Source organism: Scyliorhinus torazame, chromosome 24 (assembly GCF_047496885.1).
Source record: "Scyliorhinus torazame isolate Kashiwa2021f chromosome 24, sScyTor2.1, whole genome shotgun sequence".
In the NCBI taxonomy this organism is placed as follows: Eukaryota; Metazoa; Chordata; class Chondrichthyes; order Carcharhiniformes; family Scyliorhinidae; genus Scyliorhinus; species Scyliorhinus torazame.
The window spans coordinates 12492408-12508476 of NC_092730.1; the positions used below are offsets into that span (position 1 = coordinate 12492408).

The 16069-nt window shown below is 52.4% G+C and overlaps 1 protein-coding gene across 4 annotated transcripts in view; it reads right to left on the reverse strand.

Annotated features, from left to right (window-relative positions):
- Positions 1–6392: 6392 nt before the first annotated feature.
- Positions 6393–16069, reverse strand: part of sptbn2 (spectrin, beta, non-erythrocytic 2) — a 347367-nt gene continuing 337690 nt past the window's right edge. For all 4 annotated transcript variants that reach the window (XM_072489368.1, XM_072489370.1, XM_072489367.1 and 1 more), the window contains one exon: positions 6393–15445. In XM_072489368.1, coding sequence (XP_072345469.1) covers positions 15236–15445 — 210 coding nt within the window. In that variant the 3' untranslated portion in view covers positions 6393–15235. The remainder of the gene's footprint in view (positions 15446–16069) is intronic.

Consider the following 16069-nt stretch of genomic DNA (forward strand, 5'->3'; position numbering starts at 1 on the left):
CAGGCATGTAGGTAAGGGGCAGCTTGGCAGGACGCAGGCTCAGGCATGTAGGTAAGGGGCAGCTTGGCAGGACGCAGGCCCAGGCATGTAGGTGGTGCAGCTTGGCAGGACGCAGGCCCAGGCATGTAGGTAAGGGGCAGCTTGGCAGGACGCAGGCCCAGGCATGTAGGTAAGGGGCAGCTTGGCAGGACGCAGGCCCAGGCATGTAGGTAAGGGGCAGCTTGGCAGGACGCAGGCCCAGACATGTAAGTAAGGTGCAGCTTGGCAGGACGCAGGCCCAGGCATGTAGGTAAGGGGCAGCTTGGCAGGACGCAGGCCCAGGCATGTAGGTGGGGCAGCTTGGCAGGACGCAGACCCAGACATGTAAGTAAGGGGCAGCTTGGCAGGACGCAGGCCCAGGCATGTAGGTAAGGGGCAGCTTGGCAGGACGCAGGCCCAGGCATGTAGGTGGGGCAGCTTGGCAGGACGCAGGCCCAGGCATGTAGGTAAGGGGCAGCTTGGCAGGACGCAGGCCCAGGCATGTAGGTAAGGGGCAGCTTGGCAGGACGCAGGCCCAGGCATGTAGGTAAGGGGCAACTTGGCAGGACGCAGGCCCAGACATGTAGGTAAGGGGCAGTTTGGCAGGATGCAGGCCCAGGCATGTAGGTGGGGCAGCTTGGCAGGACGCAGGCCCAGACATGTAGGTAAGGGGCAGCTTGGCAGGACGCAGGCCCAGACATGTAGGTAAGGGGCAGCTTGGCAGGACGCAGGCCCAGGCATGTAGGTGGGGCAGCTTGGCAGGACGCCGGCCCAGGCATGTAGGTAAGGGGCAGCTTGGCAGGACGCAGGCCCAGACATGTAGGTGGGGCAGCTTGGCAGGACGCAGGCCCAGACATGTAGGTAAGGGGCAGTTTGGCAGGATGCAGGCCCAGGCATGTAGGTGGGGCAGCTTGGCAGGACGCAGGCCCAGACATGTAGGTAAGGGGCAGCTTGGCAGGACGCAGGCCCAGGCATGTAGGTAAGGGGCAGCTTGGCAGGACGCAGGCCCAGGCATGTAGGTAAGGGGCAGCTTGGCAGGACGCAGGCCCAGGCATGTAGGTAAGGGGCAGCTTGGCAGGACGCAGGCCCAGGCATGTAGGTAAGGGGCAGCTTGGCAGGACACAGGCCAGGCATGTAGGTCAGGGGCAGCTTGGCAGGACGCAGGCCCAGGCATGTAGGTGGGGCAGCTTGGCAGGACGCAGGCCCAGGCATGTAGGTAAGGGGCAGCTTGGCAGGACGCAGGCCCAGGCATGGAGGTAAGGGGCAGCTTGGCAGGACGCAGGCCCAGGCATGGAGGTAAGGGGTAGCTTGGCAGGACGCAGGCCCAGGCATGTAGGTGGTACAGCTTGGCAGGACGCAGGCCCAGGCATGTAGGTAAGGGGCAGCTTGGCAGGACGCAGGCCCAGGCATGCAGGTGGGGCAGCTTGGCAGGACGCAGACCGAGACATGTAAGTAAGGGGCAGCTTGGCAGGACGCAGGCCCAGGCATGTAGGTAAGGGGCAGCTTGGCAGGACGCAGGCCCAGGCATGTAGGTGAGGCAGCTTGGCAGGACGCAGGCCCAGGCATGTAGGTAAGGGGCAGCTTGGCAGGACGCAGGCCCAGACATGTAAGTAAGGGGCAGCTTGGCAGGACGCAGGCCCAGGCATGTAGGTAAGGGGCAGCTTGGCAGGACGCAGGCCCAGGCCCAGGCATGTAGGTAAGGGGCAGCTTGGCAGGACGCAGGCCCAGGCATGTAGGTGGGGCAGCTTGGCAGGACGCAGGCCCAGACATGTAGGTAAGGGGCAGCTTGGCAGGACGCAGGCCCAGGCCCAGGCATGTAGGTAAGGGGCAGCTTGGCAGGACGCAGGCCCAGGCATGTAGGTGGGGCAGCTTGGCAGGACGCAGGCCCAGACATGTAGGTAAGGGGCAGCTTGGCAGGACGCAGGCCCAGGCATGTAGGTAAGGGGCAGCTTGGCAGGACGCAGGCCCAGGCATGTAGGTAAGGGGCAGCTTGGCAGGACGCAGGCCAGGCATGTAGGTAAGGGGCAGCTTGGCAGGACGCAGGCCCAGGTATGTAGGTGGTGCAGCTTGGCAGGACGCAGGCCCAGGCATGTAGGTAAGGGGCAGCTTGGCAGGGCGCAGGCCCAGGCATGTAGGTAAGGGGCAGCTTGGCAGGACGCAGGCCAGGCATGTAGGTAAGGGGCAGCTTGGCAGGACGCAGGCCCAGGCATGTAGGTAAGGGGCAGCTTGGCAGGACGCAGGCCCAGGCATGTAGGTAAGGGGCAGCTTGGCAGGACGCAGGCCCAGACATGTAGGTAAGGGGCAGCTTGGCAGGACGCAGGCCCAGGCATGGAGGTAAGGGGCAGCTTGGCAGGACGCAGGCCCAGGCATGTAGGTAAGGGGCAGCTTGGCAGGACGCAGACCCAGGCATGTAGGTAAGGGGCAGCTTGGCAGGACGCAGGCCCAGACATGTAGGTAAGGGGCAGCTTGGCAGGACGCAGGCCCAGGCATGGAGGTGGGGCAGCTTGGCAGGACGCAGAACCAGACATGTAAGTAAGGGGCAGCTTGGCAGGACGCAGGCCCAGGCATGTAGGTAAGGGGCAGCTTGGCAGGACGCAGGCCCAGGCAAGTAGGTAAGGGGCAACTTGGCAGGACGCAGGCCCAGGTATGTAGGTGGTGCAGCTTGGCAGGACGCAGACCCAGACATGTAGGTAAGGGGCAGCTTGGCAGGACGCAGGCCCAGACATGTAGGTAAGGGGCAGCTTGGCAGGACGCAGGCCCAGGCATGTAGGTAAGGGGCAGCTTGGCAGGACGCAGGCCCAGGCATGTAGGTAAGGGGCAGCTTGGCAGGACGCAGGCCCAGACATGCAGGTGGTGCAGCTTGGTAGGGGAAGCCATCCAACCCAATTGACAACAATGCAACTTGTTTAGCATCCTTAGCAGAGTTAAGATATCCCAAGGAATATCGTACAGATGGAGGGGGAAGAGAGTCGTGGATCAGGAGGAGAGTAAAGGAAGGTGACTGGAGAGGTTCAGTCTGGAGTCTGACAGGAATTTTAAAGAGGAACTTGAGCTGTGCCGAAAATTAGTCATTTGAAATTCAAATTAGTTTTTTACATTTAAGGGTGACTCATTGCAGCTCCTCCTGATCAGATACTATTACAATCACTGATTGTACCTTCAGAAGGTAATGAATCCTTTCAAATCTCACCCCAAAATAAGAACAACAAATGATAAAGATAAATGAGTCATGGTGTCAGTGCATGAAGTGTCACAGGGAACTGGGGAAAGGAATGGATTAATAAAAATTCTTTGCACTGTCTCCTGCTCTGAACTCAGAACATCAAAATGGCCAAAGATCAAAATGGAAGAGTGTGGTCAGTGATCCGAGCTTCGCTTTGTCGTTTTGCCTCTAGACGAGCAGATGGATGTTGTTGGGCAGAACTTTTTCAGACAAAGGGTTGGTGGGCATTAAGTATAAACCTCTCCATCTTTGAAGTGAGCACACACAGACTAAACGCTCAGGAAATGTATTCCAAAGACAACATTCGCACTGATCTGGCAGGCTGGTTCCATCACATGTAAAGTGATATTTATCCAATTTTGCAGTAAGCTCTCTTGTAGCCGAATGAATATTCAGGCGGCTGTGTGTACATCATTGAAAGAATTAATTAGTACATCAGCCGAGAGAGAACAAAACAATGTGCCCAAGAATAAATTTTGACCTTGGGACTGGAAGAACTCAAGGAATAAGGTAATAACATCTCAGGTAATTTCAAGTATCACAGCCAGTGACCCGAATTAGATTCCAGCCTCGGTGACTGTGTGGAGTTTGCACGTTCTCCCCGTGTCTGCGTGGGTTTCCTCCGGGTGCTGCGGTTTCCTCCCACAGTCCAAAGATGTGCGGGTTAGGTGGATTGGCCACGATAAATATCACCAGTGTCCAAGGATTTGCAGGTCAGGTTACGGGGATAGGGTGGGTGCGTGGGCCGAGGTAGAGTGCCCTTTCGGAGGGTCGGTGCAGACTCGATGGGTTTAATGGCCTCCTTCTGCACTGTATGGGTTCTCTGGGAAGAATCTTGGCTGAGCCTGATTCCATCCTGGCCCAACAACCAGATACACACATGTGGATGCACGTTGGCTTTTGATGGTAGCAGCCTGATTTTCCAGCTACTATGTTGGGTTATGCGTATGTTCATATGGCAAACTCCATCTGGGTCAACACTGAAAGAGACCAATTTTCCAAGAAAACGATGAATATTTAAGTACTTAAGACACTAGTGGAAAAACATGACCACACATCACAATCCACCAATAGTCCTCCTGAATCCTAACAAACCTCAAATAAATAATTACAGCTACAGACGTGGAGGAGATATCAGGGTCACGTCCCACACCATGGGGACTCCTCGATAAATTAATGTCTTGCTCCTTATTAAGCACAAAAACAGGCCATTGAACACGCTCGTTCCACACAAGCCTCCGCCCACCCTTCCTCTAATATTCTCAATATGTTAATCTAACGATGCGAGAAAAACCTTTTCACCCCGGGGCAATTCGGGTCTGGAAACGCACTGCCTGGGAGTGAGGTGAAGGCAGCTTCAATCGAGGAGTTCAAGGATATTAGACGTCTACACGAATACAACGGGTTACGGGGAAAATTTTCATTGGCCACCCACAGAATATGGGCAAACATCAAAAGGAAGTCTCATTTTATAAGCTCAGAATGGTGATTTCTGTTACAAATGCCAGTCAAAAGAGTCCCCGCTTTCACTGAACGACTCACATTATTGCACCGTGTTGCAACAGAGGGTCTTATCAATCAGAAACATCCGAAACGCATAAACACTTCCAGTTTACCTCCTAATATTCCAACTCACTTCAGCCCAACCAACCCCCACTACAGTGTTGCACGTATTCCTGGAGAATAGCCTGTACCAGAGCCACAAGGGTTGCATGAGGGTGCCCCATCAGTACATGCCAGTGGGCTAGCCTGCACGGGAGCCATCTCCTTTGCCAGATTTTTCATGTCTCCTCCCCCTCTGCTGTTCCGCTGTAATGATTTACAGGGCATCCTTTGTTTCTTGCCCTTTAATGCAGCACAGTGGTTAGCACTGTTGCTTCACAGCGCCAGGGTCCCGGGTTCGATTCCCGGCTTGGCCCATTGTCTGTGTGTAGTCTGCACGTTCTCCCCGTGTCTGCGTGGGGTTTACTCCGGGTGCTCAGGTTTCCTCCCACGAGTCCCGAAAGACGTGCTTGTTGGGTGAATTGGACATTCTGAATTCTCCCTCCGTGTACCCGAACAGGCGCCGGAATGTGGCGACGAGGGGACTTTCACAGTAACTTCATTGTAGTGTTAATGTAAGCCTACTTGTGATAATAAAGATTATTAAATATATATATACTATCAAAACCCCTCGTTCCACCTCCTGTAAATCTCCCCTTAACCTTCTATGCCCCTAGGAGAAGAGTTCCAGACTGATTTTTGGCACGAGGGGATTATCCTGAGAGAAGCAGACTGAATAGTCTAGGCCCATATCCCCTCTTAAATCCCGCAGAATAGGGGGTGGTCCCAATGAAACCGCTTAAGGCTGAGATAAGAAACTTGTGTGTGTTGCTCGGCCAATTAATATCTCCCAAGTCAGAGACAGCTGGATTTTTGCTTACAAAGGGCAATCGAGGGTTGCGGAAGTTGTGCGGGGAATTGTAACTGAGGTAGAGAATCGGCCGTGATCTTACGGAATGGCAGAGCGGGAGTGAAGGGGCTGAATGATCTCTTCCTGCCCTCATTCCCCATGTTCTGCTCTGTGAAATTGTATTTCCTGATCCCTGGGAATCCCTTCTGCATCCTCTCTACAGCGTGCTTGCCAGAATTAGACCCAGGGCTCCAACTGCGGCCGAGCCGCTGATTACAAAAGCTTCTGCATCAATCCCTCCCTTTAAATTCAATGCCTCCATTAATATAATCCACAGTTAGAACATCGTAGGTAACAATCCAAAGTAAATAAATCTATTTTCCTTACCGGCACTGTGTTGTAATCTCTTCTCGTCGTTGAAGTCTGCTTCCCTCTAGTGGACGATCTCCAGGTGGGGAGTCTGACGAGGGAGTCACGGAGTATCGGAGCGGTTCGAGGACACAAGCTTTCAGGAGGGGGGAGGCGATTGGATAGCAGCGTCAGAAACCGGAGTTAGAGGCACTGAGGCAAACCGCACCGCACCAAGGCCCGTTCTGCCTGAGATCAGAAATCAAACACCTCCACAGATTCGGGTTACAGGCCCCCCGCCGTTACCAATCGTCGGGGGAAATGCTACTTTCTTCTCCCGACGCGGAATAAAAGCATTATTTGTCCGAGCACTCTGAAACTCCCACTACCGAGTAACTAAGGCACCGGGAGAACAGTTTTAAATGCACTCTTTATTTTCAGTACAATAAGCCAGTAAATAGAGAGATTATAATATTCCAAACTAGAACTTCAAATGGGAACACCAAGGCCACTAAATTCATTAGTAAGCCTTTCAGGAATCATTTTGAACACCCTGGTGGAGCCAGGTTATTAACCAAGCGTGCTGTGATGTGATTTGTTGGGTCAGTCCTTCCCTCCCACACACAACTGTATGTTCAATACATTTCATGCCTGTTAGCATCACCATTTAGTCGGGATGGAACACTGGCTGATGACACACAAGCAACCGAGATACAGCCAACAAAACACAGCTGACTCCCATTCGCGGTCATCCATTTCAACTGGATGAAGCCACGGGCAATTAATCAAATGAGTTGGTGTCAGAGCAAATAGTTGTGCCAAGCTACATGTTTGTTCACGTTGAACTTTGTGCTCATTAATTGAGTGAGGTGAATACTAGCGTCAAGCGTTACCATGTTTTGGATAGAATGGGTTGGATGTAGCATAATTTCATCTTACACAGTCCTCACCAAACGCTCCCAGGGCAGGTACAATGTGGGTTAGATATAGAGTAAAGCTCCCTCTACACTGTCCCCATCAAACACTCCCAGGACAGGTCCAGCACGGGGTTAGATACAGAGTAAAGCTCCCTCTGCACTGTCCCCATCAAACACTCCCAGGACAGGTACAGCACGGGGTTAGATACAGAGTAAAGCTCCCGCTACACTGTCCCCATCAAACACTCCCAGGACAGGTACAGCACGGGGTTAGATACAGAGTAAAGCTCCCGCTACACTGTCCCCATCAAACACTCCCAGGACAGGTACAGCACGGGGTTAGATACAGAGTAAAGCTCCCTCTACACTGTCCCCATCAAACACTCCCAGGACAGGTCCAGCACGGGGTTAGATACAGAGTAAAGCTCCCTCTGCACTGTCCCCATCAAACACTCCCAGGACAGGTACAGCACGGGGTTAGATACAGAGTAAAGCTCCCGCTACACTGTCCCCATCAAACACTCCCAGGACAGGTACAGCATGGGGTTAGATACAGAGTAAAGCTCCCGCTACACTGTCCACATCAAACACTCCCAGGACAGGGACAGCATGGGGTTAGATATAGAGTAAAGCTCCCTCTGCACTGTCCCCATCAAACACTCCCAGGATAGGTACAGCACGGGTTTAGATATAGAGTAAAGCTCCCTCTGCACTGTCCCCACCAAACACTCCCAGGACAGGTACAGCACGGGGTTAGATACAGAGTAAAGCTCCCTCTACACTGTCCCAATCAAACACTCCCAGGACAGGTACAGCACGGGGTTAGATACAGAGTAAAGCTCCCTCTACACTGTCCCCATCAAACACTCCCAGGACAGGTACAGCACGGGGTTAGATACAGAGTAAAGCTCCCTCTACACTGTCCCCATCAAACACTCCCAGGACAGGTACAGCACGGGGTTAGATACAGAGTAAAGCTCCCTCTACACTGTCACCATCTAACACTCCCAGGACAGGTACAGCAGGGGGTTAGATACAGAGTAAAGCTCCCTCTACACTGTCCCCATCAAACACTCCCAGGACAGGTACAGCAGGGGGTTAGATACAGAGTAAAGCTCCCTCTACACTGTCCCCATCAAACACTCCCAGGACAGGTACAGCACGGGGTTAGATACAGAGTAAAGCTTCCTCTACACTGTCCCCATCAAACACTCCCAGGACAGGTACAGCACGCGGTTAGATACAGAGTAAAGCTTCCTCTACACTGTCCCCATCAAACGCTCCCAGGACAGGTACAGCACGGGGTTAGATACAGAGTAAAGCTTCCTCTACACTGTCCCCTTCAAACACTCCCAGGGCAGGTACAGCACGGGGTTAGATACAGAGTAAAGCTCCTTCTACACTGTCCCAATCAAACACTCCCAGGACAGGTACAGCACGGGGTTAGATACAGAGTAAAGCTCCCTCTACACTGTCCCCATCAAACACTCCCAGGACAGGTACAGCACAGGGTTAGATACAGAGTAAAGCTCCCTCTACACTGTCCCAATCAAACACTCCCAGGACAGGTACAGCACGGGGTTAGATACAGAGTAAAGCTCCCTCTACACTGTCCCCATCAAACACTCCCAGGACAGGTACAGCACGGGGTTAGATACAGAGTAAAGCTCCCTCTACACTGTCCCCATCAAACACACCCAGGACAGGTACAGCACGGGGTTAGATACAGAGTAAAGCTTCCTCTACACTGTCCCTATCAAACACTCCCAGGACAGGTACAGCACGCGGTTAGATACAGAGTAAAGCTCCCTCTACACTGTCCCCATCAAACACTCCCAGGACAGGTACAGCACAGGGTTAGATACAGAGTAAAGCTCCCTCTACACTGTCCCCATCAAACACTCCCGGGACAGGTACAGCACGGGGTTAGATACAGAGTAAAGCTCCCTCTACACAGTCCCCATCAATCACTCCCAGGAGAGGTACAGCACAGGGTTAGATACAGAGTAAAGCTCCCTCTACACTGTCCCCATCAAACACCCCCAGGACAGGTACAGCACGGGGTTAGATACAGAGTAAAGCTCCCTCTACACTGTCCCCATCAAACACTCCCAGGACAGGTACAGCACGGGGTTTGATACAGAGTGAAGCTCCCTCTACACTGTTCCCCATCAAACATTCACAGGACAGGTACGGCACGGGGGTTAGATACAGAGTAAAGCTTCCTCTACATTGTCCCCATCAAACACTCCCAGGACAGGTACAGCACGGGGTTAGATACAGAGTAAAGCTCCCTCTACACTGTCCCCCATCAAACATTCCCAGGACAGGTACAGCACGGGGTTAGATACAGAGTAAAGTTCCCTCTACACTGTCCCCATCAAACACTCCCAGAACAGGTACAGCACGGGGTTAGATACAGAGTAAAGCTCCCTCTACACTGTCCCCATCAAACACTCCCAGGACAGGTACAGCACGGGGTTAGATACAGAGTAACGCTCCCTCTACACTGTCCCCATCAAACACTCCCAGGACAGGTACAGCACGGGGTTAGATACAGAGTAAAGGTCCCTCTACACTGCCCCCATCAAACGCTCCCAGGACAGGTACAGCACGGGGTTAGATACAGAGTAAAGCTTCCTCTACACTGTCCCCATCAAACGCTCCCAGGACAGGTACAGCACGGGGTTAGATACAGAGTAAAGCTTCCTCTACACTGTCCCCTTCAAACACTCCCAGGGCAGGTACAGCACGGGGTTAGATACAGAGTAAAGCTCCCTCTACACTGTCCCCATCAAACACTCTCAGGACAGGTACAGCACGGGGTTAGATACAGAGTAACGCTCCCTCTACACTGTCCCCATCAAACACTCCCAGGGCAGGTACAGCACGGGGTTAGATACAGAGTAAAGCTCCCTCTACACTGTCCCCATCAAACACTCCCAGGACAGGTACAGCATGGGGTTAGATACAGAGTAAAGCTCCCTCTACACTGTCCCCACCAAACACTCCCAGGACAGGTACAGCACGGGGTTAGATACAGAGTAAAGCTCCCTCTACACCGTCCCCATCAAACACTCCCAGGACAGGTACAGCACGGGGTTAGACACAGAGTAAAGCTCCCTCTCTACACTGTCCCCATCAAACACTCCCAGGACAGGTACAGCACGGGGTTAGATACAGAGTAAAGCTCCCTCTACACTGTTCCCATCACTCCCAGGGCAGGTACAGCTCAGAATTCCAAACAAAAACGGCAGTCGCTGCACTAAAGCACTTCCCGTACCAGCTATTCTTGCCACTTGACCTGCCCAGTGCACAGAAGATTCCCTCACAAGTAAGCTCCAATTATTAACCTAAAATGCCAAAGTTGGCAAACATAAATAACTGTGGGACGTGTGTGGATTTAGTTTGGGGGGGGGGGGGGGGGGGGGGGGCGGGAACCCTCCTGCAAGCATCCATACAGATAAAACCTGATTAACATCCGCCTGGAGAAGGGTCTGCGGTGCATTTTGTTTTTATTTCCACTCCCCAGCGAACACAGCTCGTCAATGTAACCCATTTTCACTTAACACACACCCACCTTATTATCTTGTGCTTATACGCCAGAGAAATCAAAGTCAGTTTACAAACCATTCTCCAGCTTACATGACCTCCGTATAAAGCATTATAAAACCATTGTAAAGTACACAATGTCCTTACAACTGTGGCATACATGTTGCGATATAAAAAAGGCGCCGGCTGCGGACAGCTATCCGATGCTATCTTCTCTCAGGGGCAGTTCCTCTCATTTCCTCCGCCCACTTGCCTCATTCTGTGGAGCTGTTGATTCCTTACTGGGGTCCTGGATCACGGGCAACGGCTGCTCTCCAGTGCCCCCCCCCTCGCAAGTGGCTGGCCACCTAACACACCCTGCCCCTCGGGCATCGCCCGCAAGGTGGAGGGCGAGCCCTGGCTGACCTTCCCCATCTCGCTCGCCCCACTGGAAAAAAAAAGCTTCGCAGGATTCCTGGAGCAGGACCAATGGCCGTGACCTTTGCTCTCGTGTGTGTGTGTGGGAGGGGGGGGGGGGGGGGGGGGGGGCTGTCTTAATTTGGAGCTTCAGGTTCCTCACTTGCAAGGGACCTGCGGAATGTCAACACGCCATTGCATTGCAAGGTTGCTCAACCCATGCGGAGATCCCTGGCCCTTTCGCTGCAAAAGCCACTCCCTGTATGCTTTACGTACGTTTCTGTCTGGCCTTTCCAATTCCCCTGAACAATTTAAACAGAGTGCGGAGGCACTAAAACGTTTTTCGACTTCATTTGCTAAAGCAAAAACGATTCAAACGAAGAGGAAAGACTCCTTTTACAAAAGCAATTTCAAGTGCTAACCACTCAAGACATGGCGGGCAATGCGACCTACTGTTTGGCTGTGCCAATGTGTTGGCAGAGTGGAGCAAAGGGACAGTCTCAGCAGTTGGATCATTAATAAAGTAGGTTTGGTGCAAATGGCACTGGGTGTACCGAGTCTGGGATTTCCTGGCTCAGTGGCACTGGGTGTACCGAGTCTGGGATTTCCTGGCTCAGTGGCACTGGGTGTACCAAGTCTGGGATTTCCTGGCTCAGTGGCACTGGGTGTACTGAGTCTGGGATTTCCTGGCTCAGTGGCACTGGGTGTACCGAGTCTGGGATTTCCTGGCTCAGTGGCACTGGGTGTACCGAGTCTGGGATTTCCTGGCTCAGTGACACTGGGTGTACCGAGTCTGGGATTTCCTGGCTCAATGGCACTGGGTGTACCGAGTCTGGGATTTCCTGGCTCAGTGGCACTGGGTGTACCAAGTCTGGGATTTCCTGGCTCAGTGGCACTGGGTGTACCAAGTCTGGGATTTCCTGGCTCAGTGGCACTGGGTGTACCAAGTCCAAGGAGTCTGGGCACCGCAATAGCACTAATCGCTTTTGAGGTGGTTCCTTGTGGAAAGCAATGTGTGAAATGTTGGGGTCAGAGGAACAGCACCTCACAATCATTCCATCGCAAGGTTTGAAGCTGATGCGCTTTCCTCCTTTGCGTCTTTTCATGGCTACGCTACCTGCCCGTTATTCCATGATGGATTGACCTTCCCCTCTCGATTCCCATTGTTCCGCGAGACCAGAGAAACGTCACCATCCAGATCTTCATTCCGGCTGAAAGGCGGCAGCGCCGACGTGAACAGTGCAGAACAGCAGTCTGTGCATCTCAAAACCTGCATCATGGGCTGGGCGCTCGGAAAAGGTACTGATCGGCACGGGGGAGTGGGAACCATTTGAGGAGGTGAAATGAAGGGCATTGCCAATGTGCACACCAACACTCTGTATCGGGCCAGTGACTGCAGGCAACAACACGCTGTTCCTTCGGTCGGAACTGGAATCGGGATTCGACCAGCTCTCGCCTAGACCGAAAGGTTTCGTGTTGCAAAATAAAGTCTGCGGCCACTGTCGGCTCTGTGGCTAAACCTCCTTGGAAAGCGTCCATCAGAGAGCAGTGGGAAATAGGCGAGAGCATCTGCAAGTACCCCTGCTGCAGCTACACAGCCCCAAGGTTGCTGTCGCCCCCCCATGTGCTCTGTGTCTCCCCTCCCCTCCCGGGCTTGCATGCTCCACGTCTCTTGGCAAAGGACTGGACAGCCCAGAACTCGCTGGCAAATGTTAGCTGTAAGAAGTATTTTGATTGGAATCTTTTTGAGTGGAAGAACTCCATTGCGTTCAAAAGCCAACGCCTGTGACCCATTTCCTGTTCAAATGTTCGGGTTTCTTGTTCCAATCTTTTGACCAACATTTTGTGTCAGCATGGGGCTGTCGCAATGGAGAGGGAGCTCCTGTCAGGCACCCAGCTTTTAGCATTCAAACCTAAAAAAATCCCCTCCCTCTGCTGCCCTTTGACTCTCCAGAAAATTCTCAACTTTTGGAAGTTCTCCTGCTCAAAGGTTCCCCCTGGCCGATTACTAACGTGTGATCAACTTTTGTGTCTTTCGGTGCCCTTCGGGTTCTGACTTCACCCGGGTTCGGTACCGGGGTGGGGGGGGGGATTTGAAAGCTTAGATTTGAAACCACAGAAAGCATCCTATCGGGCTGCATCACAGCCTGGGTATGGCAACTGCTCGGCCCAGGACCGCAAGAAACTTCAGAGAGTCGTGAACACCGCCCAGTCCATCACACGAACCTGCCTCCCATCCATTGACTCCATCTACACCTCCCTCTGCCTGGGGAAAGCGGGCAGCATAATCAAAGGCCCCTCCCACCCGGCTTACTCACTCTTCCAACTTCTTCCATCGGGCAGGAGATACAGAAGTCTGAGAACACGCACGAACAGACTCAAAAACAGCTTCTTCCCCACTGTTACCAGACTCCTAAATGACCCTCTTATGGACTGACCTCATTAACACTACACCCTGTATGCTTCATCCGATGCCAGTGTTTATGTAGTTACATTGTCCATGTTGTCTTGCCCTATTATGTATTTTCTTTCATTCCCTTTTCTTCCCATGTACTTAATGATCTGTTGAGCTGCTCGCAGGAAAATACTTTTCACTGTACCTCGGTACACGTGACAATAAACAAATCCAATCCAATCCAATTTAATTTGCTAGAATTAAGTCCCCGCACCTATTTAAAACACTTTTAGCAGCTCAACTCAAACACACCTCTGATTCCATCGACAGTAAAGTTACACCTGTTGCCGCCTAGAAAACCACCTGGCAGTGACAATGGCTCATCCTCCTACCCTCCTTCCCCTTCCAAGTGCCTTCGCATTTAATGCCTGTTTGACCATTCGCTTACCTCTCCTAACGTCTCTCCTACCCCCTGCTGCTGCCTACTCTTCACCCCCCCCATCACGACCACCTCCCCCGTCAAGCTCAGTGGCAAGTTTCCTAAGCGCAAAGAGGCGCTCGATAATCCGTAGCTTGCTGCAGCCGGCAGAGAGGCAGCACAGGAAAAGAAACAAAAAAAAAGTTAGCGGGACCAAAGGTGAATTTAAAACTTTTTTTTTTAATGGAAGATAAGGCAAAGTTTCGGCCTAATGCTAAACTGTTCGGAACTAAAACCGAGAGAATAGAGACCCTCTGGGGCGGCAGGGCCTGTCCACCCCACAACAAACAGGAATACAGGAGCAACCATTAGTGTACCTGAACCACTCCCAACACCTCCAGCAGCATGTTGTGCAACGTGATCCGCCACCAAAGCTACGGAGATTGCACCCAGCTTCAGCTGCCGCTTCGTGGGAGCAGCTGCTTTTGGCGATGGCTGCCAAAGGTCGAGGGGAGATGCTCGTATCGGAAATAAAACTTAAAAAGCCATTAAAAGTAGAAGAAAAAACCCCCCATGTTGAATTAATCTACAATTTGCACTACAACCGGTTGAAAGTAGAATGCTTCGACGAGTTCTGTAATCTGTGCATATTCACCTTTAAAACAATAATTCATTTCAACACCCGATGAAGCACAGGCCTGCGAGAGAGGAAGGAAGTTTGGCAAGTTGGGAGTCCCATTCGCACCAAGAGCAGATTTGTGTTTAAAAACGGTTCGTCGTGTTAACTTAGCAGGATGCCTACGAGGGAGGAGTGGCTGATACCTGTCCCCTCCCCCTCACAAAAGCATCCAAAACCAGGTCCGATCTTCTCTCCCGCTCCTCCCCCAGAATTTTTGAAGATCCTTCAAAGTTTTTTCAATAAATACACAACCGTTTTCATGTTGTGTTTAACCCCTCGGGTACAGTTTTGCGTCCCCACTCCGCACTCTCTTGCATCCTGGCTAAGTTGGAGGGGAGGAGAGGTTGGGGGGGGGGGGGGGGGGGGGGAGGGAGGAAGAGAGGAAGATGCAAAGGGGGGAGGAGAGGGTGGCAATTTTTTCCCCAGTCCACAGAGCCAACTTAACACATTTTCAAACCATCAGTAAAGGCAACCGAGCAGCCAACAGTCTCGGCTCGGCCAACAGAATTTACACTTCGGTGCTGGTAAGAGCATGGCTATTTGTGGCCGTAGCAGTTTTTTTTTTCTCTCTCGCGCGCGCGACAAGCTAAACATAGTCCGAGCCTGATCGCTCGTGATCCTTGAATCGGTTCTTTAGAAATGTCCCACTGACCATTCGGCAAGTGTTGCTTATTTCGTCCTCCCCCATCGATAAGACTGAGTTTGTATCTTTTAGTTTTGAACTCTTTCCCCCCCCCCCCCCCCCTCCCAAGCCCTGGGAATGTCAGACACAGAGTCATTCGGGGGAAAAAACAAGCTGGAATCGACCGGAATGACGTGCGAAGTGTGGAACGTGTGGTGACTTTAGGCTTGTTGTTGTTTTTGTTTTGTTAACTCTTGCATCTTTCGAACCGTTTCCTATTTTTTCTTGAAGAAGCTGAACCTCTTCTCCCGGTCTTTCTCCTTTCCATCCTTGTCCCGCCGCAGGGTGACCGTCTCACCGCTGTTGGGAGAGATTGGGGGCATCGTCATGGCGCGCGTCAGGCCCTGGGGGTTGGCAGGGTAGCGGTCTTCCTGGTTGGCCAAGATGGACGTGGAGATCCCATCAATCCAGCTACTCATTTCAGCCTGTAAGACACACCCGGGTAAATATAAATAAGCCATTCCCCTGCGCTACAAAATGGATGTTCGTCGCCCACTGGTGACATTCACTATCTTTGTGCGGGGGTAGGCGGTGAATTTTGGCAGGTTATTCAATCATGTGGCCCAACACTACGTCAGGAGACGGTGGCGGAGTGGTAATGTCACTGGATTAGTAATCCAGAGGCCCCAGGCTAATGCTGCAGGGACATGGGTTCAAATCCCGCCACAGCAGCTGGTGGAATCTGAATCCAATCAATGAGATCTGGGATATAAAGCGAGTCTCGGTAATGACGACTATGTCATTACCGTGAAACGGTCCTAGCGAGACACTCAGTTCAATTAATGGGCAACAAATAATGTCCACGTCCCATAAAAGAATGTCCTCTGTTCATTCACTTGCACATTCCGGCCAGGAATCAGGTCAGGAGCTGCGACCTTAACTGACTTAACCAGCTCAAGGGCAGCAAGATTAATTGCTGCTCCTCGATACTCAGCTGTGGGTGAGATCAGTGAGCTCAACATGGGATTGGGAAGTGACTGCGGACTGCCCTCGTCTGTGTGCCTCAGTGCAAGGAGATGCAGCTCCCACTGGGAGCAAGGCTGGATTGA